The sequence below is a fragment of the Hipposideros armiger genome, unplaced genomic scaffold, assembly GCF_001890085.2.
Source record: "Hipposideros armiger isolate ML-2016 unplaced genomic scaffold, ASM189008v1 scaffold_571, whole genome shotgun sequence".
NCBI classification, from domain to species: Eukaryota; Metazoa; Chordata; class Mammalia; order Chiroptera; family Hipposideridae; genus Hipposideros; species Hipposideros armiger.
Genome location: NW_017731921.1, coordinates 915906 through 933207, shown reverse-complemented (window position 1 = coordinate 933207; position 17302 = coordinate 915906). Strand labels below are relative to the sequence as shown.

The 17302-nt window shown below is 37.1% G+C and overlaps 1 protein-coding gene across 1 annotated transcript in view; it reads left to right on the top strand.

Moving 5' to 3' along the window:
• Positions 1–16168, top strand: part of FRK (fyn related Src family tyrosine kinase) — a 114114-nt gene extending 97946 nt beyond the window's left edge. Inside the window, exons 3-6 of the mRNA XM_019623965.1 lie at positions 195–353; positions 12187–12368; positions 13470–13635; positions 14010–16168. Coding sequence (XP_019479510.1) covers positions 195–353; positions 12187–12368; positions 13470–13635; positions 14010–14221 — 719 coding nt within the window. The 3' untranslated portion in view covers positions 14222–16168. The remainder of the gene's footprint in view (positions 1–194; positions 354–12186; positions 12369–13469; positions 13636–14009) is intronic.
• The last annotated feature ends 1134 nt before the right edge of the window (positions 16169–17302 follow it).

Below are 17302 nucleotides of genomic sequence, written 5' to 3'. Positions count from 1 at the left end.
GATGCACCAACACATCAGTTATTAGGTTGCCCTGGCTGAACTGATTCTCCTCTTTGATAAATCTGAAGATTTGTGACATTGATGTTCTCACTTTACTGAGAGGCAGGAAGCAATCTTGGTGATTCCCACCAGGCTGCTGTGAGGATAGGGATGCCTCAGTGATATAAAGTGATCTCCCCCTCTTCTCGTTTCAGGTTCAATGGATCCAAATGACTTCCTGAGGGAGGCACAGATAATGAAGAACCTAAGACATCCAAAGCTTATCCAGCTTTATGCTGTTTGCACTTTAGAAGATCCAATTTATATTATTACAGAGTTGATGAGACATGGAAGTCTGCAAGAATATCTCCAAAGTAAGCTGAAGACTTAATAAAAGGGAGAAAAAAGAGTAATTTAGTTTAGCAAGTCCTATAAATGTCAATTTAGCAAGCTTTCTATAACCCAAAGGATATTTACTATGTGTATATCTGTGAGAATGAATGTTTTAACTTTGAATTGCTTAACTACTCTTTTATAGGATATATTCCATACACTCAAAGGGAGGAAAAATATTTATGTAGTGGAAGAACAAATTGTTCACAATGGACATATCAGAGTACTTAAATGTAATGTGGAAGATTGAAGAATAGATGTTTTGCATGACGCTTTGTTTCCTACAATAACTAATTGAGCATTATCAGTCATGAACCAATATTTTCTATGGCTCAGAATTAGGGGACATAAAATACTTTTGGGGAAAGGGAAGGAGAGGTGCCATCATTTTTTTTTCTTTGCCTGGTTTGACAACATTGCACTTGTTGGTGTTTAAAATACTTCCACTGTTAGGCAATTTTCAGACTAAAAAGCAGAAATGTACTATTGCTTTATTTCTACATTTGCTTACTGTAGTCAGGTAAGACTTAAGTGCATTGTATTTTTTTTTGATGTTTATTGATAAATAATTTCATAAGCAACAATGTAATAAGCATTAAAATGAAATGTTAAAAGTAGTTGAGATCAAGTACTGAGGAAATACAGTTGTTGACCCTTGAACACTACGGGATTAGGGGTGCCGACCCCCCAAGCAGTTGAGAATCTGCATATAATGTTTTCCCCTAAAACCTAACTATTGCAGTTGTCTCTCAGTATCAGTGGGGGATTTGTTCCAGGACCCCCTGAAGATATAAAAATCCACAGATGCTTAATTACCTATATAAAATAGAGCAATGCATGCAGTTGGCCCTCTGTATCCATGGACTGACTCCCAACTGCAGATCAAAAACAGTACTGGTGTTTATTGAAAAAAAGATCCGTGTATAAGTGGACTTGTACAGTACAAACTTGTGTTATGCAAGGATCAGCAATAATTCATACTTAAAAAAGAGGTTTTTCTATCTTTTCTTGAAATGTCAGAGTGGGAGTGACATAGTATATAGAGGTAAAGGTAGGTGAGACTAATGTAATGAAGATATCAGAAAGATAAGAGAATTCTTTTATTTCAGGTAACTTGTAAAGCTGGTGATACTAAGTTGTGCTATCAGAAGAACCAAGAACATAAGGCCTGTGAAATGCTATTAAAAATAAAACAAAGCAAAAATCCCCCACAAAAATATACCTCACTCCCTTACATAAAGATATAAAATCTAATCCATCATAGAAAGACTAACCTTAGCCGTTGACCCCTTTGTCCTTATTCCCAGGGACAAAAGTATAGGAGTCATCTTGGGTCATCTTTAATAAAAATACTTTGTCAAGGTCACTTATAACACTCACAGTGTTAAAGCTAATAGTCAATTTTTAATTCTCAGACCTATCAGCAGTGTTTTATTTGATGGACACTATCTCCTACTGGTAACACTTCCTTCGTTTAGCTTCCAGGACACTTCACTCAATGGCTTTTCCTCCTATCTTTCTTGCTGGTTCTCAATTTATGTGATTTCCCAGACCTCTCAGTATCTTGCAATTTTCCAGGACACTTTTGCAACATCACTAGTTCCCTTGCTAATCTCAACCAGTTGCATTGTTTAGTAACATTTATGTATTAACAATTCTGCAACTTACATCCTTCTATTACTTCAGAATCATATAGCCAACTGCCTTCTTAACTTCTCTACTTAAATGTTGTGTGAGTCTGAATAATGTACATATGATGTAATAAGGAACAGCTTTCAAGTCCCAGAGACTTAACACAAGTGTTTATTTTGCTTATGCTCCATGTGCAAAATAGATCGACTGGTGGCTCGGCTCTTTTGATCACCTTGGCAGATGTAACCAACCTTATTCTGGCTCTTAAAGCTTTTGACCACGAGTGACAGAGGTGACTTTCGTGCCATTTTCATTCGGCCTAATCAGGTCAAAGGGAAGAGAGGAGTACGATTCCCTAAAGTGCTTGAAAGGAGGCAAAAATAAATGTTTGAGAACAGCCCTAAATTCTACTACATGTGTCTATTAGACATTTTAAAACAACAGGCCCCAAACTGAGATCTTGTATTATTCCCAGCAATCTGCTACTCTTATGGTCCTTCATTCTTTGACAATGTCAACCATCAGGCCTAATATCTTGGAGTCATTTCTACTTCTCACATCCTATATCTAACCCACCAGCAAATCCCATTATCTTTCTTTCCAAATATATCCTGGATTTTTCCACTTCTCAACCCTCCCAGTCTGGTCCAACCTGTCAATCGACTCTCTCCTGGATTCTGCAGTAGCCTCCCAGTTGGTCTCCCTCTTTTGGTGCTTGTCTCCTTCAGTCTCTTCTTAACACAGCAGCTGGAGAGATCCTGTTAAAATGTAAATCAGATCATGTCCCTCCTTAGCTCAGAACTCTCAATGGCTCCCATGGTTTCTTCTCTCTGTATAACCCATCAAGTCCCCAGGACCTGCCTGTCCATTTCCTCTTTCACCACATCTCACAACTTGCCCCATTCACTCTGTGTCAGGTACACTGCCCTCCCCGCCACCCCCATTTTTTGCTGCTCTTCGTAGCTTCCAGATGTGTTTGGCTTCAGATGCCCCACACTTGCTGTTTTTTAGATCTGAATGGTTTCCCATTACTTAGCCTCATAGCGTAGTTCCTCACTTCCTGAAAGTCTTCCGGAAATATCCTCAGACGTCCATCCCCATCATAGTGAATCTTTTGCTGATTGCCCTCTAAATTCTAAAATTTAATCTCCCTCTGACTCTTCATATTCTTCTTTTCTGCTAGTTTTCTCTTTTAGNTGACCCAGTCCAGAATTCTTAGAGGTTTATAAAGCCACCTAGTGGCAGCACTCTAACACCAGGGTACTGCCGGCTTGCAGCCTAGTGTAACACCATGGTTTCCAAACTGTGTGCCAAGGCATATTGGGGCACCACAGTGAATTCACAGGATGTCTCAGCTATTTTGAAGTTTTTAGGGAAACACCTCAAATACTGCAGAAATGGCTGCACAGTAAGGTAATTGGCAGTTTCAGCATTAGATCATGTTACATTCCTTTCAATGACATCATATCTTTGTGAAGCTGGGTTTTTGGCGGTTGCTGTGATCAAATGCAAGATCCATATAAAAATCAGTGTGGAACAGGAATTGTGGGTAGCAAGCAGTGTTCTATCTGCTTCTAAGACTTGAGAAATTGTACAGTGCCCAGGAGATGCATATATCTCTTTAGTAAGTAATTGTAGTTAAGAATGAAATAAACAATTATTATTTTCTTTCAATTTATCTGTATTAGTTTTTAAAAAGGGATATTAAGTTATTAGGACACAAACACTGCTTAAGTTTGGATTCAACCAAGTAATCAATACAACAGTTGGGTATTCATTTTGGCTTAGGGACATCGTGAAAAATGTTATTGAGACAGTGAGCGTGCCGTGAGCTGAGAAAGTTTGGGACCTTCTGGTATTCCGGTATAATAGCTAAGAGCATAAAGTTTGGTGTGAGATAAACCTGAGTCTAAACTTGGCTCTGCCCTCTTTAGCTTTATTCACCTTTTGAACCTTTTCATCTGGAAGTGGAATTATATTAATTCCTACTTCATAGGGTTTTATAAGGATTCAATGTAGATAAAATATACATAGTGGGTTCTTAATAAATGTTAATAGGTTGCTGACAAATGTCCACTGATGTGCAAATTTGCTGGAGCAGGAGCCCAGTCACGGCATTTACACCTGCCCCATGAAACAACAGAGAAGCACTTGTAAGTGGCCAGGTGCCGTGTGAATACTCCAGGTGAGGACAATCTATCCCAGCACTTGAGATTTTCACAGTCACTGTGTGGATATGATTTTGAATCCTAATCTTGTTGACAGTTGAGACTAAACTTTATTGTCAAACCTAATTATTATTTTCCAAAAAGAAGCAGCTAGCCATCCATCCTAACATTGCTCTCTAAGGCAGGCCTTCTGGAGGTCAAAAGAGAACACAAAAATCAGATTTCTTATATTAAAAAAAAAGTGCCATGATAGTTTTCTCTCCAACAGAAATGATTATTATTGATTTACAGTGTAATAGCAGCAAACAGCTTTGGTGATTGGTTAAATGTCTTCACTTCACTGGGGCCATTAATCCATCTTAGCAGCTATTTATTGCTTAGCAGACTACCATGCAATAAAGATGAGCCTGAAATCAACTCCCACAGTAGCTTTGACAGACAAAAATTAATATTTAATGTTACATTACAAGCTGAGTTGAGATTGGGTCTCCTTTGCTGTGCAGCTGGTCAGCTGTAACCAGCATAGCCAGCCTCCCCCTGCAGTGCCTCCAAACATACTGTGGTTTCAGCTATTGTACACAGTCTGATTTGGCAATGATTTGAGTGTCCTGCATTTCATGAATCTGCTGCCCACCCAAAGCATCAACAGAGAAACATATTATACATATAAATTGTCTGAAAGGTGATTATAATTTCTGCTATCACTGGAAGCTTCATGAGTCAAGATTTTTTTTTGGGGGGGGGTGGGTCAGGAGAATCCCACTATATCCATATTTGACCATATGCCAAGCTAGTTGTAACAACTAAGAACAAAGTCCTTTATTATGGTGTGGATGCCTCTTTTATATTCATATCTGTTTTGCCACTACGATTCAAGATTTTAATCCTATTTGATTATGTGGAACAAACCAAGGGTAGGGATGAAATTGAGGGAGCTCAGCAAAATGTGATGAAAAAGAGAATAAGACATTTCCCTTTATCTTCCCTCTTCAAGTTATCACTTATCCCCCTCTTCAGCCTGTGAAAAAATACATACAGTCGACCTGTTTGACCTACTCCAGAGTATGCATAATAATAATAATAATAATAATAATAATAATAATAATAATAATATAAATAATGGTCAACAGTCATTGAATACATATGTTCCAGGCATTGTTATTATCCTGGTAATGATTTTATGATGCAAATGATTAGCCACACTGTAGAGATGGAGAAACGGAAGTACAGAGATGTAGATGTTTGGTAATTTGCTAAAGATCACACCGTGAGCCAAGGTTTGTTCAGAATCTGGAGTTTGATCGAGCCCGGGTTCTAAACTTCTAGACTCTAAAGGGCGTACCAAAGGGTAGACTGCCGAAATGTTTTATGTGAAACGATCTGCAGGTCACATGTAACTCTCCTTAACTTCACATTAGTAAACAAGTCAGAATGTTACCTTTGAATGTCAAAGCTTATCCGTGCCTGGGTTCAAATATTAGTTGCGAAGTCTTCAACATGAGAACATGACGAATGGATCACTCTCTTTGAGCATTGATGGAAATGTTCGCACTATCCACAGTGAATACTAAAATGCGAAATTACAGTAATACCACTGAAACATCACATCCTGAAAGCAATGAAAGGTTTTAAAATTACTGATGAAATGTAAACTCCAGATATCCTTCCTCCTCTTAGATTTGATTTGCTGTTAACCACTTGGAACTTTGCATGGTGAGTCAGGGGGTAGCCATTTAAATACAATTTAATTGTAGATGAGTCTTCAGAATAGGCCCCAGTACTGTCCCCCTTACCATTTGGTCAAGCTATTAAGACTCTGACTGCAGAAGTATTAACACAGGAGAAAATGCTGAATATCAGTTTCAAGTTATACAAAGGACTGGTGGAAAAAAACACTAAGTTTTGAATATTTTCTCCTTAGTTTATACTGTATGTCCCTAGAGAATTAAGGATATAAATATGGCCGAATGTCATTGCTTTAGGATTGTTTTCCAGCTGTTTCCACAGTGGGTACTGAGGATAGGGCAGCTATCAGTCTTCCCTGGATCATGGACCAAAGANAGCTTCTCCTCTGAGTTCAGATTTCATATACGGCCAGTGGGCCAGCCAGCCACGTGGTTTACACCATACCCGGATGATTGGTGAAAGCTTCATGGTGATGCCTGATCAGAATATATGGACAAGTAGAAGCTGAAGAATTTTGCCCAGTATGTACAGACTTTATTGAGTTAAACCCTGCCAAGTTAATAGGCAATTTTGGTATAAGTATGTACATTTTGGTGGTGTAGGAATAACCCCACGGGAGTATCTAAGCTTATGCTAGTAAAATAGCTTCAAAGATATAGTTTACATACAAAGTTTATATACAAAGATACAGCTTACAAAATATCCTTTTAAACAAATATTGTTGAATTCTGGTGAGGAACAGGTTTACAAAGACACAAAGAACAAAATAAATGAACAAACGAAACAGAAACAGACTCAGATGCAGAGAACAAACTGATGGTTACTAGATGAGAGGGGGTGGGAGGGTCGGGTGAGAAAGGTGAAGGGATTAAGAGGTACAAATTGGTAGTTACAAAGTAGTCACAGGGATGTAAAATACAGTGTAGGAAATATAGTCAGTAATATTGTAAAAAACTGTGTATAGTGTCAGATGGGTACTAGGCTTATGGGGGGATCACTTCATAAATTATATAAATGTCTAACCATGACACTGTACATTTGAAACTAATATAAAATAATATTGAATGTCAACTATTGTATAATGAAAAAAAAGTCACAGGGATATAAAGTACAGCATAGGGAATATAGTCAATAATATTGTAATAACTATGTACAGTATCAGATGGATAATAGACTTATTGGGTTATCATTTTGTGAAGTAAATAAATGTCTGATCACTATGTTTTCTACACCTGAAACTAAAAAAAAAGAAAAAGAATAGCAAAGGCAGTCTTCCATGCACTCAAGATGCTGATGACTTGGTGGAGGAGATAAGATAAATTTTCAATGGTAAATGGTAAATTAGGAGAGCAGAGGCCTTGCCTGTTTTGCTTACAGAATGGAACCTAGTTGGTGCTTGAAAAATATTTATTTATTAAATGGACAAGCAAATGAATGAATAAATAAATGTATTTCAAAAAAAAAGAAAATATTAATTGTGCAAAAATATATGATACATATGGTAAAAACTGTAGGCCAGAGAGTTTGGGAAGTAATTGTGGATGAGGTGGAAACTTCAATTTGGCCTTGAAATTGGGAGGATTTAGCTAGGCAAAGAGGCAGAAAGAAATCATGCCAAACCTGCCTATGCAAGGAAGGCATTAGGTATGGGGTGGAAAGATGAACAACACGGTACCAGAGTTAGCAGGATTGGGGGAGAGATCAACTTGAAGAGGTAATGATGCAGATTTTGCCACCAACTGCTTTCTATTTGAAAGTAATTACAGTAAAATTTACAATGTTTTGTTTTTTAAAAACAATATCTTTGTAAAAGTATGTAGACTATTATTTTTAATAAAACAATGTGAAATCTTTTTTCTTACAAGTATTTTAATTAATCTGTGAGACAGGTACAAGTGCCAGCTCCTTTTGATTTGTCGTACAAAACTGTGGACCAGTGGGAGATAGACCGCAACTCGATACAGCTTCTGAAGCGATTAGGATCCGGTCAGTTTGGCGAAGTGTGGGAAGGCCTCTGGAACAATACCACTCCTGTAGCAGTAAAGACACTAAAACCAGGTATGAAAATGAGAATGTCAAAAGTGAAATGGCATATGTTGATTTTTATCAGTTCAACTTCCAACAGTACATGCACAAGAGGTCACAGGGACAGCCAATGCAGGCACCAAGCAAATGTCATCACTCTCTCTGGCCCAGATAACCATAACCTGTAGCCAAGGGTTTGGAATGTAAGGGTAAGAGTATGTTCCCTGGATTAGCTAAATCTTAATATATCCCCAATGTAAGATTTCAATNTTTGTCATTATCAACCTCGGTGGACCTCCCTGACCAAGGAGCATCGTTGAGATCAAAATCACCAGCACAGAATTTCATGAACCATCATTGGCACTGAAGTTCTTGTAGAGCATTGTCACTGTAAACTTTATGAAACTTTTCAAAGCTTGGTGTGTGTTCTTCCCTTTACGGAAGTAAAACAGTAAAATATGGCAAAAATGCACAGTTTGGTCTTCCATCTTCAACTTGTAAAATCTCCAAAACTCAACAAAATCACTCAGTTTTTTTTAGAATGAAGCTAGGACTTTCAGCTGTGAAATGACATAGTAATAACATAGATGCGAATGACTCTAGTACTTCCAAAAATGAACTAGTGCCATCTGTTGAAAACATGTGTCATGACTTTTCTGACAACCCAATAATAACAATAGTTACTTTATATAATTGTATGAGTATTAAGTGAGGTGATTTACTAGAATTCAACCACATGGGATAGTGGTGGAAGAGGAACATACAAATTTTTTTTTTCTGTAAAAAGTACTACATAGCACTTACTATGTGCCAGATATTTTTCTAAGTCCTCTACAAATATTAATGTAGTTTGTTATTCTAAAAACCTGATGAATTATTATTATTATCACCCCATCTTATAGTTGAAGAAACTGAGGGATGGAGAGGCTAAGTAATGCATCCAAGGTGCTTTAGCTAAAATTGAGACCCAGGAAATCTGGTTCCACAGTCCAAGCTTTTAATGAAATGCATAGCACTGATGTTATATTCCTAACACCAACTTGCATTTGTTATCTATTGCTGCACAACAAATTACCCCCAAACTTAGTGGCTTAAAGCAGCAAACATTTATTTTCTCACAGTTTCTGTGGTCAGGAATCCACAGGTGCGGTTGAGCTGGGCCTTCCAGCTCCGGGTTTCTCACAAGGCTGCAGTGAAGGTGTTGGCAGGTGCTCCAGTAACCTGAAGGCTCTAGGGGAGGTTGAATTACTTTCAAGCTTATGCATGTGATTGTTGGCACGAAGTTGGTCCCTCTAGGGCTGTTGGACTGAAGAAGTCATTTCCTTGCTGGTGTTGGCTAGAAGCAGCCTTAAGTTCCTTGTTACATGGACCTCTCCATAGGGCAACTTACAACATGGCAGTTGGCTTCAACAGAGGGAGCAATTGAGAGAACAAGGGAGATCAAAGTTCCAGCAAGGTGAAGTCACAGTCTTTTATAAGCTTCTCTTGGAAGTGATACCCATCACTTTTGTCATATTCTATTTGGTAAAAATGAGTTACTTGGTTCAGACCATGCATAATAGAAGGGGATTTCACAATGGTTTGAATACCAGGAGGCAGAGAATATTGGGCGCCATTTTTGAGGCTGCCTACCACATAGTCTAGGACTAGTCACTAGCTTATCTTAAACTTTTTAACTTTTTTTTTTTATTGAGTGAATTTGATAGAAAAAATCATAGCTATTTTGGCCATCAGAGCAGCAATGATTTGCCATTATGCTGCATACTAAGTTACATCTTGTCCTTTTGCTTACAGCTCATTTTAGACTAAATAATTAATGTTATCTGTTATAACATACAACTCAAAAATCTCAGTGACATAATAAAAATATGCATTTTTTATCAACACCAGCCACCTCTTCTGGGTGTCTTTCTTTAAATGGGGACATAAGGATTTAGGCTCCTTTCATCATTTTGAAAATCATCTCTCTGTCATTTTGAAAATCATCTCTCCTAGCTACAAAGATGTGGGAGATTTTAAGAATCATTCCTGTAAGCGATGAATATCTCTGCACAAACTGAAGTCTACGGAATTAGTGACATGGTCCAATTTAACTGCAAGGGAAAATTGGGAATATAGTCTTCTTTGTGTGCCCAGGAATAAAAGGACAAACGGATCAGTGAGCACTTAGTTTCACCTCACATATATGCTGATTGCATTAAAATCATAAATATATTTGTATATACACATACACATGCACTGTGCTTAGGTCCTTACCATTTAAAAAGTGTCCTTGACTATTTATTTCATTGTTTTTTAATTTAAAAAGATAGCATATTTATAGAAAGTACATATATCACATAGTATAATTTAATATTAACTATAAAATGAGCAAGTAAACAACTGTGCAGCCACTGTACAAATCAAGAATTGATAACATGACCAGCACTCCAAAAACCCCTTGAGTACATTGTCAGTGACAACCCCTCGCTATCATAAATTATATAATTGCTTCCCTTGGCTTACATTTTCCACTACCACACCCACCCCTCTTTTTTTTGTCTTCCCTTCTTCATTAGGGTTTTGGGAATTGACATCTCCTCTTACTGTCTCCATGCTTTCAGCTCCGGTCCAGCCTCCAACCCCTTATATTCCATCTCCAGTGCAACTGCTCTTCCTGCCACCAAGGTCACCAATGAGGACTTACTTATTATATTTAACAAGTGCCTTTGTAGCCCTTATTTTGGTGGACTTTTTTGTGAAGTTTGATAATGGTGGTGACTTTCTCTTTCTCAAAATCTTTAACTATTATGTTGTTCTTTTCTGACTCTCCTCTCATCCTTCTCAGTTTTCTTACAGGTTTATCTTCCTCTGCCCACCTTAAATGTAGGGGTTTCTCATGATTCTGTCACTTTCTAGCAATCCCACCCACTTTTAATGTTTAACTCCCGCTCATAAACTATGACTGTTAAATCAATAGCTCTAGCTGCATGCTTTCTCCTGAGCTCCAGACCCACATGCTTTTTTTCTTAGGCATTTCCATTTGGGTAATCCACATGCGTCTCTAGCTTAATAAATCCTGAACTGTTTAATTCTGATTAGGCAGCAGCAATGATAACAATAACAGGTAGGGTTTACTGAGTTCTTTCTAGGTGCCAGGCACTATCCTAAGTGAGTTACATGTGTTAACTCATTTTAATTCTCATTTTAACAACTACTGCCATAATTACAATTATTGCTATATACCTGAGGAAACTGTGGCACAGGAGCATTAAGAAGCTTGCCCAAAGTCAGGAAAGAAATTAGAGGCAGAGAGAGCCCTGATCCAAATTCTGGCACTCTAGTTTCAAACCAGCCTTCCTAACCCCTGTGCTATATAGTTGCCTCTAGAAGTTGTGCCTAAATCTCTTGACCATGAGTCCAAAACACTTTTCATAGTATTTGGCTTAGTCAGCCAGGAATAATGATAGTTTGCATTTATATGAGACCTTTTTAATTCTCCAGAAATCTGAAGACAACTACTAAGAATGTGGTAGCTAAGTTCTATCCAAGAATCGCTGACACTATTTCACAAAGTCATCACAAAATAACTAACCTCTCTACTAATGATCAAACTGACCCTACTATATGAATTTCCTCTACTTAGTTATACAGGTTGAGCAGGAGGAGAAGTTATGTCTATTAAATGTATGGCCATGCCTGCAGAGATGAAGAACCTATCCTAAGATTAATAGGCTAAGAAAGGGAAATAAAAAAATGTATCAAGCTTAATGGAGTACAAATATAATATATACATTTTATAACTACTGATAGACTCTTCATTTTTGTTAGTGAGCTAGTTTTTAAGAATAGTACAATGAAATAATGAGAACTTTCATTGGCTCAACCATCCAAATTAGCATTGTTTTATAAGACCAAAGACTAAAAGAAGCTATTTACTGTTTGAAAGAAATCCAGAAGTGAGCAAGTAACAATTTTTATGAAGAGGTGAGACTGGTGATGTGTGTTATGGACAATGGTGACGTCCAACTCTTTCAGATGGCTGTGTTTGGATGATCTGATACTGTTGCTTCTTTTTCTGTGTAATGCTCATTCAGGGAAGGGCAGGTCACTGCCTTGGAATGTGTTTGGACTCCGAAAATCGTTGCCTCATTAACCCTTCACAGGAAGTAAAATCGTTTCTATGGTTGTAATTTTTTGCTCAACAGATCAGTGCTGTGGCACTTAATCTCACTGATAGCTCATTTATCAAGATTCTCAGAATTCACTTCAATAGTTTAAATATTCCCCAAAGTAAATCTCTTATTTTTTTCTTGTTGCCTAGATGACGCTGGATCAAAAATCTTTGTGGCTCAGCAGGTAGACATGGCAGCACAAGTTGCCTCTGGAATGGCCTATCTGGAGCTCCAGAACTATATACATAGAGATCTGGCTGCCAGAAATGTCCTTGTTGGTGAACACAATATCTACAAAGTGGCAGACTTTGGACTTGCAAGAGTTTTTAAGGTGGGCTTGCTTTTGTTTTAATTAGTTTTTGTAATGGGTAAAAATCCTAACAGACCAGTATACTTACTATTATTCTTTAAAACAATGTTTCTCTAAGTTCTGTGGCCCATAGAATAAATACTTCAGTAGCCCAAGGCCTTACAGACAAACGACTTCCTATTTCTATATCTTCACCAAAGAGAAAGAAACTGAGAAAATGATGACCAACCAAATGGAAAAGTATGAAATTAAGTTTGTGGTTGAATTAATGATCCACTTTTCAGTTCCAGTAGCCTCTGTTTGTCTGCTTGTAGTTCCTTTACAAAAAGCAGCACACTTTGTACAGTTACCCTACCCACGTTTGCTCACTTTATGCCAGACTAATATGCATGTTGCCAGAATTTTTCAGCAATCATGGACTTTTTAATTCTTGCCCCCTCCTGTCCCACCTCCCATTTCATGATATTACATCAACAGATGCTGAGATAGGAGATATAATATTCATTGTTTTTCTCTGAATTTAATTTCTATATTGTACCCTAAAATTATGGGTGTGGGGCATGAAACACAACAAAGAAATGGTTCTCTTTTGAACTTCGTGAATTCATCATCTTTCCTTTTTGTAGATTAATTAAAATGCCAGTGATTGATATATTAATGTCATTTGGATCCTACTTCTCAGTATTAGAAAGTGGTTACATGGTAATTATCAAAGTCAGTGGCTCTTCAATACCAGCAGTAAATCAGAAAACAGGCTTTGATTTCATTTTTATTTTTTTAAAATCTACTAAAGACCACTTGTAATGCCAGTATCATCACACATGAATTTTTTTCATATGCAGTAGAATGTAACTTACAGTGCCAGTTTTAGCACGTAGTAGGCTCTCAAATAATATTTTATTAATTACTTCTCACAGGTTTTTCAGTCTTGTATGTCATATTTGGAATTTGCTACTATAATTATCAATTGAACTGAGCTCATCTTGAATCTTTTTCCTCTAAATTTTAATATGAAGCACATAACATGAATGAGAGTCACAAAAAGACAACCAACTATATATATATATATATATATATATATATAAAACTTTAAGTTGGCTTGATTTCTTAATGCGTTAACAGGTAGATAATGAAGACATCTATGAATCTAAGCACGAAATAAAGCTGCCAGTGAAGTGGACTGCGCCTGAAGCTATTCGTACTAATAAATTCAGCATTAAGTCCGATGTGTGGTCATTTGGAATCCTTCTTTATGAAATCATTACTTATGGCAAAATGCCTTATAGTGGTGAGTAATTAATTCTGAAGTGGGCTTTTCTGCTGCAGGTCACTTACTTAGGTGTGACTTTAACTGCTTTGCCCAGGCTTAGAGGGCAGAGTTATGAGGCTGACCACACCATGTGCCTTTGGGAGCATAAGAGATAAAATTTGATGATGATGATTTGCATTAATGAGGTGGTTTATTGCTTCCTCCTTTGCTCTTGAATTTCAGTTGTATAGACATTACTTGCTGCAGGATTTAGCCTAATCTCTGCAGCCTGGGAAGGGGCTAGAAGACCTCATAACTTCACCAAGGAAATACATTTTTTATAATATAAGTGTCTCTGAATTTAATACTGTTTTTTAAACTTGTTTTTTGTTGATTTCATTCTATGTTTTTAGGTATGACAGGTGCTCAGGTAATCCAGATGTTGGGTCAAAACTATAGACTCCCTCAACCACCTAATTGTCCACTGCATTTCTATAACATCATGATGCAATGCTGGAATGCAGTTCCTGAGGAACGGCCAACATTTGAGACACTGCACTGGATGCTTGAGGACTATTTTGAGCTAGAAAATTCATATTCAGATGCAAATAACTTCGTAAGATAAACAGTGAAGAAGAGAATTAATTAATGAAGTAGAATGAAGTTCAGTAATCAGTCCAGAAACACAACCTTATTAACCAACTGCAAAATGAGTTCATCTTGACACATTCAAGTGATAGGGTCAAATTGGCCAGGTATTTTTAGAAAAATTATGTGTGTGTTTTATTGACAGGGCAACACTGCAGGGCAATCTAAGGTGGTCTATCATTTTCTCACTGCCTGGCAAAATCAACCGCACTAACCAAAGTTATTTTTCTTTTTAAGAGATACTTACATTTCTATTTATTGTTTGAAATGCTCATCAAGAGGATCAACAAATGATAGTCAATTTTTACTCAGTTACTGTTGTAGCACTTTCCTGTTTACTGATTAAAGTGGTTATTCATTATTCCTTAGATCGCTGAATCCCATCAGGCTGTTATTATGAAGGAATTTGATTGCTTTGCTGCACAGCAGGACCTGTGCTTTGAGATTCTTTTTTTTCTCTTTTAAAATATCCTGCAACTACAATGATAGTAGAGCCATGTTAAATTACTTGATTGTACTTAGAGTAATTGAACATATTTTTTTCCTATGCATAAAAATATGAAGCAGCTGTTGAGAAAAAGAATTAAAATTTCTCTCATTTTGTGGAAGGAAATGATGGAGTTTTTCTCTACCTCAGTATGTGTCATCTGAGAATCATCTACATTAGTTTTAATCTCTTAATGTTAAGAATCAGATTGCAAAGCTGATGAGTTATTATCTGTGGACATATGCAAGAAACATCTAATACCCAGCAAGATCTGAGAAGTAAGGATCAAAATGGTTTAGTAAAATGAGAAGAGAGCAGTAGGATTGCTATGGCTTATAGATAATTCTGAATAATTAAAAAAAATGTACTTTTGGCATTACAGGCCATAGTTTAGAATTGACTACAAAACAGGTCAAGCTCAGTTTCAGATCTTGAGGCTGGGAAGAATGTCTGACCTTGATTGTGAAACTGTATTTTTTGTCTAGTAGAACCAGAGGGTTTTTACTCATCTTAAATTTGCATTAACGTTTGTAAGAATATTACCATCTTTTTAAGCAATGGATGTATCAAATTTTGTGCCTCATTAGATGATTAGGGAAAGTTCTCAAAGGTAGTTTCAAAATCAAATACATATGCAATGATCTTCTGATGTAAAACAATATGAATTAAACAGCCCACGAGAAAACAGAACATTTTGAGTATATTCTGTCAATTCTTTTCAAAAGGAAAGAAGAACATATTTAAACAGTTACAGAAACCCCAATTCAAGTGGACTAAACTCTAAGTCAATTTGTAGATTTTCTGACTGGAAGACAGGGGGTAGGAAGGCTCCAGGCACCAATGCCATTAGTAGTTCAATGATGTCCAATAAAACTTACATCCTTTCCAACCCTTCCCTCTGCCACCAGCATTGTCCTCATTCTCATGATCACAGAAAACTGCCATTAGCAACTGGGACTCCCGTCCCCTCCCCTTCATTTGATAAGAGAAAATGGGAAGACGCTATCTCCACATTTTTCATCTTGCATAAAAATCATTCTTTTTTTCTGTTTCTACAAATTGGGGTCACATACCCAGCCCTGTACCAATAAGAGAGTTAATGTGAATATTATGTGCTGATTGACTTAGGATGAGTTCTGCCACTGAAGCTGGCAATGTAGTCACCTTTCTTGGAGACAGTGGGAGGTTGGATTATCTAATAAAATGAAAGAAGATTAGATGCCGGATAGGTGTCTGCTAAGGAGGACAATCCCCTGAGATGTGGTAGCTGTACTATACATATTTATAGTAAGTAGGTGTATACATATTCGCTCAAACTTTTCTGAAACTAAAATGGGTCATGTGGCACTAATGCTTGTAGAGCCCCTTGATTCCTTTATGAACAGAAAATATTTGTAAAATAAGGTAAACGCTAACCTTTGTAAGCAGTTGACTATGTATAGGACATTCAATTGTGTCTAATTGTGAAAACTCAACTTCTATATAATTTGTCCTTTTGTAGCAGCTAATAATATTTTTTTAGTAAGATCTGATTTTTGTATGATTTTAGTAAGATCAGTTTTTGTTTTAATACCACCTGAAGCACATTTAACTTTCTATACTTGAGTCTTGGAGATGTTTATTTTGAAGGTTCTGTCAAAGCAATCTATTATTCTTGCTTTTTACCTGCTGGATCATGGTGAAAAACAATGGATTCATTTATGAGAAGCAGTAATAGATTTTTTTTTAAACTGACATAAATTTCTTTCCCTGTAAAGAATAAAAGGATCCAGAAAAGATAAGTTGAATTTCCCTACAATGAGCCAGCTCTTGTTAAATTTACCACCCATAAATTGTAGCAAAGCACTTTCTGTGTAATGTTTTATTTATGTAATTCAGTTATTTGGAAGTGGTGGTGAGGGATGTGAGTACATGATTTTATGTGGTATTTCAAATCTCTTCTGAAAAAACCTAAGAATTTTTGTAATAGGAAAAATTCAAAATTCCATTAAGCCTCTTTTCAGGTTAGGAAGGAAATAAGTTTGCATCACCTAAGGTCAAAAGAGGCACAGAGTGGACTTTTCATAGTTGTGGAATCTGAATATTGTGTCATCAAAAACAAAGGTAAAGTCAAAGTGGCCAGCAATCTGCAAACTGGGCCGCAGAAATAGGGTCTCTTAAAGGATACCAAAAAACGTGGTGTGGGGAAATGTTGGGCTGGACCCATTCGCAACGTCTGCTTACAACATGTGTCTGCATGGTGACTGCATGGACTGACTGAACCATAAGGGGCCCAGACTCTCGATTTTCTGATGGCTTAACGGGATCAATTGTTCTTGGAAAGATGCCGCACTGTCACCCAGCTGGAGCTTCCTGGAAAAAGCAGGGCCCAGGTGGTGATGCACAGCTTTGCCAAGGATATGTCCTACATGCAATACCGATTTTCATGGTGTTATTGAGCATATGGTTTTTGGACCAAACAGCTTTGTGGGTAGTGTGTGTGGTGCCTCTTCAGGACTCTGCACAGATACATTATATGAACTAGAATGGTGGTGATTTGGGTACTTATTAAAATTGTGTCATTGTGTTCTT